The sequence below is a fragment of the Marmota marmota genome, unplaced genomic scaffold, assembly GCF_001458135.2.
Source record: "Marmota marmota marmota unplaced genomic scaffold, marMar, whole genome shotgun sequence".
Classification (NCBI taxonomy): Eukaryota; Metazoa; Chordata; class Mammalia; order Rodentia; family Sciuridae; genus Marmota; species Marmota marmota.
In genome coordinates, this window is record NW_026000249.1 from 19149344 (window position 1) to 19164831 (window position 15488).

The window sequence follows — 15488 nt, forward strand, 5'->3', positions numbered from 1 at the left end:
GAGGGGCGGGGTGAGAAGGCTCCGCGCGGGTAAAGGGGCTGCCTCCAGCGCGGTCCGAGTGTTCAGCAGACGCTCGTGGTCTTAGTCTCCGGTCTCTCCGCCCGCCCCTCCCCCGCCCACCGCGGTCACCCGGGAAACCGGCCGCGATAGCCGGCCGACTTGAAGCTGGTTTCATGGCAGCGGCGAAGAAAGCAGTTTTGGGGCCGTTGGTGGGGGCAGTGGACCAGGGTACCAGCTCGACACGCTTTTTGGTGAGCCTGGGGTGATATCTGAGGAGGCGCTGAGCCGGGGCGGGAGCCTGAAGACGCTGGGGCTAGGTATCGCGTCCCCATCCCGCGCCTCTCGCGGCCCTGAATTCTGATGGCCGGGCAAGGGGGGAAGGCCGAAGAGGGGCTTGCCACGCTGGGGCTGCCCCGCCCGGGCCTGAGGAACTCAGCTTCCCAGGACCCCGGAGGCACAGTTGAGCAGTTGCAGCTTTGGTCGTGGAGCTGGGTCACGCACTAATAGGGGGATCTTTGCCCAAATAGAGCGAGGATTATCTGAGCATCCGACGCAGAACGGCCCGCGTGCAGCAGGGGACAGGTGGCCAAATTGACCGCTGCAGCGGTTTTCCCCAGGAGCATTTGGCCTGAGAGGCACAGGACGTCCTTGGATGGAGGGAAAGCTGTGTCACGGCTGTGGTAGCTCAACCCAGCGTCCTTTCCAGCAGTAGAAAGAATGAAGTATTAGCGTGATGATGCGTTGTCATTCTCTCCCACAGAAATTGCAGAGGGTAGCAAACTGAGGGGGTGGCTGAAAAAATTAGGAAACAGTCACACTACACTGCTTTTTCAAGAATCTATTCAACTTCAAAGATTCGAAAATTTTGGTTTGGATACTTTGCCCATTATAAACAAATGTTGTCCTCTCAGTGCTTCCCAGCATAATGTGTCAGGGAAATTCTTTGTTTCTTTATTTACCATGTATAACAGTAGAGTTTTACCATGTAAGAGTGCTATTTAAGTAACTCTGCTACCATTAGGAAAGTTACTCTTAATGTACTATTGAGTTCATGCTTTCAATGGACATTTGACTAGCCTGGCAAGTTGATGTAAGTATTTAGTGATTATTTAGCTCCCTCTTCATGATACTTCGAATCATTTTTCCTGTTTTATTTGGCATGTGTGTGTGTATATTTGCATTGTGTGTGCGCACATATATTATTCTATTTAGCTGGCACTTGACAAAAAAATGCATTTGTGCTTTGAAACTGAGAAACTTTCAGTCCACTTTTAGTTTGAATCTTATTTAATAACATACCCTGGTTTGAGCTGCCACACTGACAAGGCATAGTTCCATGTTTTCTGTATTGTGTATCTTTTGATCACCCAAGCCAGGTTTCATTTTGTCTTAAATTTATATAAATGTTCTAATCCTGAATCTTAAGTAAATCTGCTTAACTGGATTTGATTAATATATAAAATACACAATCATTATCTTCCCAACTTAAGACCATTAAGATGTGTGGGTTGAGTTTTAAAGCCATATTCAAAAATCTGACAAAAATGCCTGTAGGGGTCAGGAAGAGGGCCAGCAGATTGGAGGCTAAGGGGATAGCCAGCAGCCAGTAACTGCTAAGTAGAAATGCAAGCACAGGGCTGCTAGATCTTCAGATTCTTTAAGAAAGCCAGTAGTTTAGAGTTCTCAGTGAACTCTTCCAGTTTTGGGGGAGGGGGTACTGGGGATTGAACCCAGAGGCACTTGACCACTGAGACACATCCCCAGCTCTTTTTTATATTTTTCTTAGGGACAGGGTCTCACTGAGTTTCTTAGGGCCTTGCTAAATTGCTGAGGCTAGTTTTGAATTTGGAATCCTCCTGCCTTAGCCTCAGGAGCTGCTGGGATTATAGGCGTTGACCACCCACCCAGATGAACTTTTCAAATTCTTAAGTGATGGCAACTATTTTTTTTATCATGGCAATTGTTCTCAAGTTTATACAGTGTTTGCCCTATGTAAAAGTGGATACAATATTTCACAATTTTGCAAGCTTCCTTTTAAGGAGTCAGCCTGAACATGCTTGCCTTCCTTTTTTAGTTTTTCATTGTTGCTGTCCATGTAGCCTAGTGATTGTGGTTATCCACTACAGGTTGTTCCTAGTCCTTATGATTCTGTTGCCAAAAGGCATCTGTCTACACTGATAGAGAAGGAATTGATCAACTTCATAATGCCACAATCATTTGTTCAGCATGTAACATGAACAATATGAACTTTGAAAGACTGGGTTCCCTTTACTAATTTCCACAGGGCATGATCTCAAGCAGTAAGCTAAGTTGCAAATTCAGAAGATTCCCATCCTGCTTAGAGAATGATGTATAAAAGTTAATCAATAAAATCATCTGTTCCTTGAGAAACAACCATGAAATAACTCTTCAGAGACAGATAAAAGACTTAAGGATCATAAGTGAAAGTGGAAAAACTTGGGAATGGTTTAGCAAGGGAGATTTTTCCCTTTGGTTATAAGGAAGAGGTTGCTAAACCACTCCCTGTGAAATGCAGATAATACATTTGCTGAACCAGTGCTTCAATCACAAGGTGATTCCCGGGAGTTATTCCAGTCATATTGTTCTACGTTGTAATTATGACTCAGGAGAGAATATAGTGGATAAGAACTGTCATAATGAAGCTTATGAATTTAAAAGCATTTAATTTCCTGGCCATTATTCATCAATTTGCCTTAGGTTTCACAAGACCAGTAACCTCTTTCTTCTCCCCTTTTCTTTATTAGTAATATTAGCTTTCTCCCATAAGGAGAAAAAGCCTTATTTGTGCTCTTTCATCAGAGTAAAATGCCTCCTCCCCTGTCCCCATATCTGCCTCTTGAAATTCTATCCTATCTCTAAATAATGACTCAATCACCACTTTTTAGTAAAAAATTCCTTAGTTGGATTTTCTCTCCCACCCTATAGCACTTTTTTATACCTCTATTAATAACTCTTTTAAAAATATTTTAGTTGCAGTTGGACACAATACCTTTATTTTATTTATTTTTATGTGGTGCTGAGGATTGAACCCAGGGCCTCACACATGCTAGGCCAGCACTCTACCACTGAGCCACAACCCCTACCCCATCTATTAATAACTTTTATCACCTTCTCCCTTGTATTTGTATACCTTCTATACTTAGGAGCAGAGACCTCCTTTTAAGATTTGTTCTTCTTTGAATTCCTTAAAACATCTTGATCAAAATGACAAATGAACACATGTTTTGTTACAGAAAGAACTTTATACATGTTTATTGAATAGATTTTTAAATTTCTCTTAATAGGTCAACCAAATTTTATCCCTGGTTTTCTTTCTTATGTTGCCAAAAAAAAAAAATGAAAATTTTCTGACTTGGATATACTTGATTAGTTCATTTATTTTAGTGTTAGACCTGTAATTTTAAAATATGTTCATTTCTTCATTAGATGGAGCCCTATGCATATGTTTTGAACTGGAGGAAAATTTCCACCTTGTCTCATAGGAAAGTGAACTGAGGTTGGCACATGGTTACTCAGATTTCAGAATAGGAACTTCCTGGAAAGAATATTAGTGTAACAGGTTTTAAGGAGGGGCCATTTCTTTATGAGACAAAAGTTTCAGCTTTAACAGTCAACTTCCTTCTTTAATTTGGTAACTTAAATTTTCCCCATTACAGAAAGGCTTGAAATATGTTGTGACTTGAAATTTATCAGGTACTGTGTTGGGGACTTCTCCAGCATTCTCTCATTTAATGTGATGTAGATGGTATTAGTAAGCTCCTTTGCTATGGCTGAGGATAGTGTCCAAGGTCACAGAGTAATGTTGGAACTAAGATTTAAGTCCAGATCTGTCATACTCTGAAACCAGTCCTCCTTATTACTGCCTTGGGATCCCCAGCTACCTGGAGTACTGTGAAGAGGAGATGGAAGAATGGGGAAGACTATCTCCCCATCTGTCACTCAAGTGTCAGTTTTGATTATGGGATTAGGGTTACAAATGAATGGCTCTTCACCAAGAAAAACATACTTGCTAATTGGTTTCACAAAATATAAAAATGTTGCTTTGGATAAGAACTTCAGGTTAAGATCATCTTGTGACTCATATTCATCGGGTCCTGGGCAGGGCTTAGGTGTGTCACCATGGATAATGGTTGCATAATCATTTTGTTCCAACAGCCAGTGTATATGAAGAATGACTAGAATTGTAGTTCTGTGCTTGTTTTGGCAGGAAACATTGCCTTGGCCCCAGATGTCTCATCATACCTAGAGATCTCATAAGGTTTATGGATAGATTTCCTCCTTCTTTGTTGCTTCAATTTATTTAACACATATTTATTAGGCACCTGTTATGGGCCAGAGACTGAGAAACAGTAAGTTTCTTAAAATGAATGTGGCTTGCAACTGGAATGAGACCACTTGTATAACAACTGGAACTTGTGATTCTTTTGTTATTTTTTTCTCCACTACATTGGCTTGTTTTCTTGCCCATTGTATTATACAAGGTGGCATGAACACATTCTCCTCAGACAGCTGCCACCTGCACTTTTCCTCTTGTCTCTCAGGCCTAAATTTTTATTGATTGATTAATTGATTGACTGATACTGGGGATTGAACTCAGGGGCACTTGACCACTGAGCCACATCCCCAGCCCTATTTTGTATTTTATTTAGAGACAGAGTCTCACAGAGTTACTTAGTGCCTTACCATTGCTGAGGCTGCCTTTGAATTTGCAATTCTCCTGCCTCAGCCTCTCCTTAACTTCTGGGATTACAGGTGAGCAACACTGTGCCCTGCTCTCAAGCCTACTTTCATGTTAAAACATTTCAACTTTGAGCCCCTTGAGGATCAAAACAGTGTCTTTATTTCTCCCAAAGGCATGTAATAGGTGATTATTACATGAACTGACCTCAGCAGTGAGGGGGCATGTAGGGCTCAAATGTGTTGACTAGAAGTCTTGTATTAGAAGAATAGCACAATAAAACTTGAAAGGGTCTTTGAACATAACATATTTGGCAAGTATAACTGTGTTAGATACATGCATACCATATTTAATATGATTTCATGTAGAAGAAAAATATGTCTTGTGCTGTTTTCTTTTTCTTAATTCTGTGGCTTGTTGGAAGATGCCATTAGGACTTTTCTGGTAAAATTTGCAATGTGATATATTTGTAGTTCGTATTTTTATTCTTGGTCATTCAAATTTATGCAGTCATGGTGTTCTTGAGAGAGTTTACATTCCTGAACAATGTCTTATCACATAGTGAAGTTTAGTGTGCCATAAAAGACTAGTCTAGTGGGGAAGTCACGTGGGGAGGGAAATGAATGTGCAAGTTTATGATGGGATGACCGAATTAGTAATAGGATGAGAGAGGCAAACCTATAAGACATTTATTTAGTTAGGAGAGCATTTTGTCTGTCCACAATTCTCCTTATGAGACTGGTAAGGCATGCATTTGTTTCAACAGGTTAATTTTTTAATACATTTATTTTATTTATTTTTGTGTGGTGCTGAGGATCGAACCCAGTGCTTTACATGTGCTAGCAAGTTTTCTCCCACTGAGCTACAACTCCAGCCCCTCAACAGGTTATTTCAAAACTTATTGTATAAAAACAAATTTTCTTGTTTCTTTAATTTTTAACTACTTCCCTACTCCAAACCTAGAATTGAGTCATAATTTAGGCATGAGGTGAACATACACCTGGTGACTTGTACCACTTATAGGTACTAGTGGTAATAAAACACAATAATGTAACAGTAATGGTAGCAGCTACAGTAATAGTAATATCACTTGAGTGTATACTGTGTATCTGCACTTTACTAAATTCTTTTCCTACATTAACTTCCCTTGTTTCTTTTTCTTTTTCTTCCTCCTCCCTTTCTCTTCTTCCTACTTCTCCTCCTGCTGCTGCTTCTCCTCCTTTAGCCCAGGGCCTCCCACATACTGGGCAAGTATACTACCACTGAGCTAAAACCCCAATTCCTCTTCTATTTTTAATTGTCCTTCCCCCCCAAAACAAAATCTGAAATTAAGACATGATTTACGGTGATGAATCTAGAACTGACATATTGATGTTGTTGGTGGTTGTACTAATAATAGTAATAAGTAGTAACAGTAGTAGTACCAACTATAGTGATAACATTTATATATAGTATAATGTGTATGGATGTGTATATACATATATATGCATACACAATATATATATAATGTGTTTGCTCTGTGCTAAATAATCTTCTTAAATAATTTTACTCAGTCCTTTTACAGGTAGAAAAATTGAGCCTCTTAAACTGTTGACATGGGCAGGACTGGGGGCTTGACTTTCCCAAATCTGTGTGCCTCTGAGCCCTGTGTTCTTCACCTTTACATTACGGCAGACATGAAATTCTCATCTGCCTTCCTGGCCCACATGAAATTCTGAGAATGAATCTCTTTCTTTAAACTTATGACCTAAAAATAGAAGCAACTGACTGCTGGGCATCTCCACTCTAACAGAGCAACACCTCAAACACACAATATCTAAAATGAAGTTTGCAAACTCATTACCTATTCCTGTCCTGCAGCTACTGCTCTACCCTGTCCCTTGGCTTGGAAACATTGCTTACTTATTTGTGCTAACCTGGAATCTATCATCCCTGAGTGTTCCTTCTTTTCCTGTGTATACTTCTGCGTTTACATTTCACTCTTCTCAATCCCTATTTCTGCTGCTGTCCTAGTTGGAGTCTTGTGCAGCTCACCAGGATCTCTACAGACACACTTTGACTGCTCTCCTGGCCCCAGCCTCACCTCCCTAAACAGTAGATAGCAGTGTGTACCCTCGCCCACTTGTACACCCTGTATATCTGTACTTTGTCTCCCACGTGAATTCACATCTGTTCAATTTGAAGTCCTACTTTAGAAGTTACCTGTTTGGGGAGCTCTTCTGACTCCCACATGTCCTAATCAGAAGATGACTTTTCTCCTCTTCATAGCCCTTGGCAGCCCTATGCAATTATAAGGCTTATTTGTATTCATTGCCACTTAATGGGTGACTAAAAATTGTGAATTGTATCAGTATGATTTTGAACCCAAAAAGTATTGAATTAGTATTCAAAAAACCTGGTGCTTAGTTCTGTTTTTCAGTATTATCTAACCTCCTGGATCTCACCTTGTAAATATGAGAGTATTATATTAGGGCTATGGGTTTGAGTTGGTGGTGTCATTTAATTTTCACCTTGGAACTCCATTGCTAACCATTTTTTTTTTCTGCTCCCTGTCCCTCTTTCCCAGCTTCTGGAGGTGCAGTAAGCACATTCTGAAAATGCTGGGCCACAGGATTTCTAACATGCCTACTAACTCCCATGGACTGCTGTGTCTTAATTATTCCTTTTAATTTCTTTAAAAATTTTTTTTTGTAGTTGTAGACGAACAGAATGCCTTTATTTTATTTGCTTATTTTTATGTGGTGCTAAGGATCGAATCCAGTGCCTCACACATGCGAGGCAAGTGCTCTGCCATTGAGCTATAGCCCCAGCCCCTAATTTTTTTTCTTAAAGATACTCTTCTAGTCTATATTGTTGTGTATCAGAAGCTTTAAGTGACCTTTAAGTTTGGTGAATTTCAAACTTGAAAAGTGAGTTAAAAAGTAAAGAGTATCTGTAATTCTGCAATGTTTGGCCATTGCCATCAAATGATTTTTAAAAAATATTTATTTTTTAGTTTTAGGTGGACACAATATTTTTATTTTATTTTTATGTGGTGCTGAGAATCGAACCCAGTGCCTCATGCACGTTAGGCAAGCGCGCTACCACTTGAGCCACATCCCCAGCCCCCATCAAATGATTTTTAAACAAATGTCCATGCTAGGCATTTTATAAAACAAATTATACAGCTATTGTCATCTTTAATCTGCATGCTTTTTGAAATCTTAATGAAACCCAGCTAGTATTCTTGCTACTGAGCAATGTGTTCTCATGTGGAGATAGTTACTCTCCATCATAGAATCTTGTGGAAACATCATTAGCTTTCTTTCTACCTTTTTCCAGCTGCAGACAAAAGGACATCCAGGAGGCTTCATTATAATCCTTATTGTAAACCTAGATAATGTAAGAAAAAAGTACTCTAGGAGTTTGTGCAATACAATAGTCATTAGCCACATGTGGCTAGTTCTGGGATGGGGAGTGTAACGTGGTGGGAGAATGCTTGCTGAGCATGTATGAGACCCTGGATTTGATCCCCAGCACTGAAAAAAAAAAAAGCCAATATGCTAGTTCGCATTTAAGCATTTTATATATATATACATACATACACGTGTATGTATGTATATATATATATAAAATGTATGTGTATATATATATGCTAGATTTCAAAAACAGCATTAAAAAGTGAATGATCTTATTAATAATTTTTTAACATTCATCACATGTTGAAATAATCATGTATAGGCATATTGACTTAAATAAAATATATTATTAAAATTAATTTTACTGGTTTTATGAGAAAACATAAAATTACACATTTGGATGCCTATAATCCTAGCTACTTGGGAGTCTGAGGCAGGAGGATTGTAAATTCAAGGCTAACCTGGTCATCTTAGTTAAGACCCTGTCTCAAAATAAAAATAAAAAAGGATTGGAGACATAACTCAGTGGTATAGCACTTGTGTGAGGTCCTGAGTTCTATCCCCAGTACCTAATTACATATTTGACTTGGCGTTTATGGCTTGCATTATATTTTATTGGAGAGTGCTATATTGAGAAGTTTCAGATTCTGAAAATATTAAACCTATAAAGTATCCCACAAACTTGGTAGTGGTACCTGCCTAAGGTTCAGAGCTCTATAAAGTAGGGTTACAAATACTGTGTTATTGGATGGCATCATGTTTTACTTAATACAACAAATAGAGCTTGCTAAAATTCTTCTGTTTTCTGTGTCTATTTCAAACGCCTATGAATTCATGTTTAGCACGAGGTCCTGAAGTTCATTTAGTTAAAAGTAGGAGGTGATGGAAGAGGGATCCCAGTTCATTCAGAGTCCCCTGTGTTTGCTATGAGGTCTTTATTAATTCAACCAGCAAAAAGGGACACCTCATGTCCCTTGACCCAAACTCCTTTGGGGAATTGAGAGTTAAAAGGGAGCAGCAGTGATATGAATAAAAATAATATAATTGTGGTTGATAATTCTTTTATTTGATTTGATAATTTTTCTTCTAATAAGTGCTTGTGACAGACCATTTTTTAGAACTTTAACAAATATTTGTGGTGCACCAGTTCTATGCAAGATACCTTTCTAGGTCTTAGGCATGCTTCAGTGAATAAAACAGAACAAATGGAGCTGACATCCTAGATCTCATACCTTAATGCAAAGTTATAATTGCAGGGATGTTACTTGAGGTTCTGCCGGGTGTCTTTTATTTAGAATGTGTTGGATTAACCTTTGACTTGAAAGATATTTTATCTCCTCTGAGAACTTTAGAATTTGCCCTCTGGGTTTCATTATGTTTATCCTTTTTTCCCAGAAAAGAGGGTGTGCATATGAGGAGGGAGGGAGGCAACAGGTCACAGTGTGTTTTACTTCATCTTTTCCTAGCCTTTGTTGAACAGGTAATTTTCTCCCACAGGAAACCTAGACATGGTAACTCTTTAACTAATTGAAAGTGATTTCACTGCTATAACTACAGTGATTTGGGGAGTTAATTTTAATTAAAATATGCATTCTTACTCTGAAAAAGTAAGTGCTTTGGTACTCAAGTATAGGGACTACCAGGTGAAAATATATAAGAAAAAATCTGCCAATGTTTTTTTAAAAAAGTTAATGTTTCAGTAGCACTAAAATTACAGAGGATTATGTAGCAGTTCTTTGTTAGCATTCATCCCTTGATTCTCAAGTTTTATCTCAAGGGTCAGGAGTTTATGATAAGGATATCACAGAGAATGCTTGGTTGGTTGGGGCCAGTATATACTTAACTTTGCTGATTGTGCTGTTTCCCTCTCATTATAGCTAGAGGCATTGCAGCACTTCCCTTCAAAGGAATCCACACAGTATGCATCCTTGCCTGTGGGTCATGTGACCCTTCCTGACTACATCTCCAACATGAGTGAGGAATGAATCCTTAAGCCATAGCTATTAGTATTGTATCAGCTCACTTTTATTATTAAGTTTTCCTATTCTTGAAAGGAAGTTCATACTATTAGTTGGTTGATGTATTAAATTTCTTAAAACCAGAGTCATTTTGGTTTATTAAGGAATTTTCTCTTAAATTTACCTTTACCCTCAATAAGTTTCATTTCTTCTAAAGGGAAGTTATTTCTTTTGATTTCATTCAGTTTTTTTGTTTTATTTCCTTTTCTAAGGAGAATTTATTTCTTCTTTCTTTTTCTTTAGTCTCTATGTTGCCTACTCTGGCCTCAAACTCCTAGGCTTAAGTGATGCTCTCACCCCAGCCTCCCAAGTGGCTGGGACTATAGACATGTGCCCTTGACCCTGGCCAGGAGAAGTTATTTCTGATGCTGTCTTATAACTTTTACAATTCCATGTGAAGAGAAAATCTTGTGTATCATTTAATCTGATTGGACTTATTAAAATCTGTGAACAAGAACTTCAGTTGCTGAATAAATTTAGACATGTTTAATATCTTCTTGCATTTTTACACTAATATTGCAATATGTTTTTTCAGGTTTTCAATTCAAAAACAGCTGAACTACTTAGTCATCATCAAGTAGAAATAAAACAGGAGTTCCCAAGAGAAGGGTATGTTTCCTAATTTGATTTGTGAAGACAAATTGTGTTTATTGGTTCATTTTACCCTTCCCTGTAGATTTGTAAAGTAACCTTCCCCGGGCACCCTCCTGAGAAGACTTGAGGGATTGGTATTAGTCAAGAAAAAAAGTAATAACTTTAGGTCAGTAAAAAACATGTGGGTAATTCGTGGTTTATGAAATCAGTGACACAAAAGGAATGAATCATAGAATAATAAGACAAAAGTGTGTGTGTGTGTGTGTGTGTGTGTGTGTGTATGTGTTGGGGAGCAGTGGTGATGAGGGCAGGGAGAGAAACTTGAACAAGATATAACCTTCCAGAACATGCTCCCAGTGACCTACTTCCTCCAACTAGGCCCTACCTCCTAAAATTTCCACCACTTCCCAGTAGTGCCACCAGCTGGGGACCAAGTCTTCAACATATGAACCTTTGGGGACATTCTAGATCCAAACTATAGTAATTATTAAATATCTGAAATTCTATATTTAGTTTTGTGTTCCCATCATTGCCATATGGAGTTTTTACTAATATGAGTGTAAGCTTTTTAAAAAGCATGTATATCTTATCACTAATATGAAATAATCCTTTTTTATTTTTTAAATATATTTTTTATTCTAATTTGTTATGACAACAGAATGTATTACAATTCATATTATACATATAGAGCACAATTTTTTATACTTATTTTTTTTAGTTGTAGTTGGACACAATAACTTTATTTCATTTATTCATTTTTATGTGGTGGTGCTTAGGATCAAACCCAGGGTCTCACATGTGCGAGGCAAGCACTCTACTGCTGAGCCACAAACCCAGGCCTAGAGCACAATTTTTCATATTTCTGGTTGTATACAAAGTATATTCACACTATTCGTGTCTTCATACATGTACTTAGGGTAATGATGTCCATCTCTGAAATAATCCTTTTTTAGAATAACATGTGAGAATTGTAATTAAATATAATGTTGTACATTATTTAAAATTTAATGATAGTCATGATACAACCCCTTTAAAAACCATATGGTAGTTTCTTGTAATGTTAATCATATATCTACAGCATTTCAATCTTATGAAAACATATAACTATAGAAAGACTCACATACAAATGTTTATAGCCATTTTATTCATAATAGTCCCAAACTGGAAACTGCCCAGATGTCTGTCCTCAGTACAATGGATAACAGTGGAATGCTATTTGCTATTCAGCATTTTTAAAAAGTGAGCTGATACTTTCAACATGGATGAATCTCATTGAAGTAATGGATGTTGAAAGAAGTACAAAAAAGTATATACTGCATGGCTCAATTTATCTGAAATTCAAAAGTAGACTAAATTAATATAGGATGATAGAAAAGTGATTGCCTATGGGGTATATGATTGAATTGAAAGGAGCATGAAAGAACTTTCTGGGATATGGATTGGGGGAATAGCTCAGTGGTAGAATGCTTGCCTAGCATGTGAGGGACCCCAGGTTCCATCCCCAATACCCAGGTGTGGGGGAGGATTTTCTGGGGTATGATAAATTTTTTTTTATCTTGTCTGTGGTATTGATTTTATATATATATATATATATTTGTCCAAACGTGGCCAATTGTCAACTTTAGATACATGTGTTTGAGTCTAAACTTTACCTCAATTTGAGAAAAAAGAAAAATACAATGTCTTAACAAATTGTATTATTTTTTTCCCAAGAAAAAATGTTTTGTTTTTTTCGTACTGGGGATTGAACCCAGGGGCTCTCAACCACTGAGCCATATCCCCAGCCCTTTTTATTTTATTTTAAAATTTTTATTTATTTATTTTTGATGGTGCTGAGGATGGAACCCAGGGCCTTGGGCATGCTGGGCAAGCACTCTACCAACTGAGCTATATCCCCAGCCCCTTTATATTTTATTTTAAGACAGTGTCTCATTAAGATGTTTAGGGCTTAGCTAAGTTGCTGAAGTCACTGCGCAGCAAAAGACAGCGTCCCTGGATGGGCTCAAACCACCAACCTTTCAGTTAATAGCCAAACTTGCTAATGGATTGCATCACAGAGACTGTGTGGTTCTCCTATTTTTAAAAGCATTCCTTTGTTAAATATTTAGGGGCATTAGAATGACTGTCTATAGGCCTGATCCTAGTACAATTTGGAAAGAGGATACCTGGTTCTTGGAGGGATGCGAATTAAAATACTGGGTTTTTGAAAAAAAGAAATGTTCCACACAAAGCTTAAAGCTCAGGAAAGGGAAACATTTAATCTGGCTCCAGGAAGGCAGAGAGAAAAGGTGTTTGGAATTCCATTGCTATTTCCAGAACCTCGAAGTAGAATTCTTTTAGTTTGTGTCATTTCTACTTTGGGCTTCCTTAAATTGCTTGTTAAATTGTTTGTTACTCCCAGCCTTCTCTTCCTTCTCATTTTTTATTAGTCTTCTACCCTTCTGAGGTGCTGGGACCTTACCAACATTTTACTCGGATTGAGTATGAATATATGGATCAATAATTCATCTACATGAAATAGTTATTAGAAGTTTAAAAATTTCCCCTAAATTTCAACAAAACATTTTGGGGAAAAAGTGTGGCAAATAATATTACATATGCCAGGCATGTTTGGCGCACACCTGTAATCCCAGCAACTCAGGTGGGGGCTGAGGCAGGAGGATCATGAGTTCAAAGCCAGCCTCAGCAATTTAGCAAGGCACTAAGCAACTCAGTGAGACCCTGTCTCTAATAAAATATAAAATAAGGCTGGGGATGTGGCTCAGTGGTCGAGTGCCCCTGAGTTCAATCTCTGGTACCCCCCAAAAAATATATTACTAATGAGTTCCTTTTGATTCCAAAATATATAATTTATAAGAATAATGTATTTTCATCTACTTAGAAGTAACTAATGAAACATGAAGATAGTTTATCAAAATTCATCAAACCCACAGAATATAAAGAATTGGGGAACTAATACATCTTATTTTTGGACTTGAAAAAATGGTCTCCTTTAAAATGATTGATTGCTGTGCAAAGAATAATAAAAATGTAAGGGAAAGCTTTTCTTTAAATCATTTTTTTAGACTATGGGATATAGATATATTTTGTTTATGCACCAGCCACATTCATAAGTTAACATTTTTGTAGAAATTAGTTACAATTATATTGCTTTCTTATGGTTTAACCAAACACATCCTTTTTTTTAAAGATGGGTGGAACAAGATCCTAAGGAAATTCTGCAGTCTGTCTATGAATGCATAGAGAAAACATGTGAGAAACTTGGACAGCTCAATATTGATATTTCCAACATAAAAGGTATTTTAATGGAATATTATATTTTTGTGGTATGACTCTCAGTTGGATTCATTAATTCATTTTTCAGCTCACAATGAGTACTTACGCAGGGCCAGCCATTTCTTTGGAAACTTGAGGTTACAACTGTTATGAATAGGAAGATTTAAGTTCCTGTTCTGGAGCTTTTATTTTGGTGTGTGTGTGTGTGGGGGGTAAGACAACTAAAGCAGACAAATAGAAGCTAATTTCAGATACCAGTAAACTCCATGCAGAAAATAAAACTTAAGTGATGTGGTGGGGTATACCTAGAGGGGCTTACTTGAGGTTGGGTATAAAGGAGACTACACTTTCTGACATTTCCAAGGCTATAAGGGGTCAGCCAGTCATGTGACTATTTGGGAGGAAAGAGTGTTTAAGGCAAAGAAAGTGGCATATGCAAAGACCCTGAGGTGAGAGTGAGCTTAGGACATTCCAGGGTCAGAAAGAAGGCCAGCATGTCAAAAGGACAGTAACAGAAGGTTCAGGTGTGAGAGTGGCTGAGTAGGTGTTTCAGTAGGAATTAAACTCAGGAAAGTGGGTAGGGCCTTGTCAGCTGTAGTTAGTAATTTGTTATTCTTAGCATCATAAGGAGCCATTAGGAGATTCTAAGCAAGGTGGCTAGGGATGGCTTGCACTTGAAAGACAATTCCCCAACTGCTCTGTGGAAAGTAGACCATATATGGGTTTAAGTGCAGATACAGAGAGACCAATATAGAGGCTGAAAGAGGATGGTGGCTTGACCCAACAGTGGCAACACAGAGGTGGGGAAGAAGAGCCAGAACTTGCTGATAGATTGGATATTAGGTATTAGAGAGAGTAAGGGAAAAAAAAAGATAAGAAAGATAAGAGATGAGTCAAAGGTGATGCTTGTTTATTTTTTCTATTTTGTAGTCCTGAGTATTAAATCCAGGACCACATGCATGCTAGACAAGCGGTGTACCACTGAGTCACACCCCCACCTTAATGCTTGGGTTTTTTTTTTTTTTTTTTTTTTCTGGAGGTCCTGAGTAGATGGGACCTGGATAGATAGACCTCTTATTAAAGGGAGAAAAACTAAAGGAGCAGGTTGGGGGAGGGGTGTTTGAAATCTAAATGCTTTTCTTATAAAATTTCCTTGCAATAATTACTTGAGGGCTGAGGCTGTAACTCAGAGGCAGAGCGCTCACCTGGCATGCCAGGTGTGAGTCATTGGGTTCGATTCTCAGCACCACATAAAATAAAATAAATTATTGTGTCCACCTATAATTAAAAAATAAATATTTAAAAATAATTACTTGAAAATGTGAGATTATCCAGGCACAGTGGCACACTCCTGTAATCCCAGCAGCTCAGGAGGCTGAGACAGAAATAATGTGAATTCAAAGCCAACCTTAGCAACAGTGAGGCACTAAGCAACTCAGTGAGACCCTGTCTCTACATAAAATGTAAGATAGGGCTGGGAATATGCTCAGTGATCGGATACCA

At 38.1% G+C, this 15488-nt stretch overlaps 1 protein-coding gene across 13 annotated transcripts in view; it reads left to right on the forward strand.

The window, feature by feature from the left end:
* Positions 1-15488, forward strand: part of Gk (glycerol kinase) — a 170144-nt gene that overhangs the window by 4317 nt on the left and 150339 nt on the right. For 12 of the 13 annotated variants that reach the window (XM_048796329.1, XM_048796332.1, XM_048796334.1 and 9 more), the window contains 3 exons: positions 60-251; positions 10651-10724; positions 13900-14006. In XM_048796329.1, the coding sequence (XP_048652286.1) occupies positions 60-251; positions 10651-10724; positions 13900-14006 (373 nt within the window). Of the gene's footprint in view, positions 1-59; positions 252-10650; positions 10725-13899; positions 14007-15488 lie in introns of those variants that run through there. The other variant, XM_048796336.1, reaches the window with a different exon arrangement.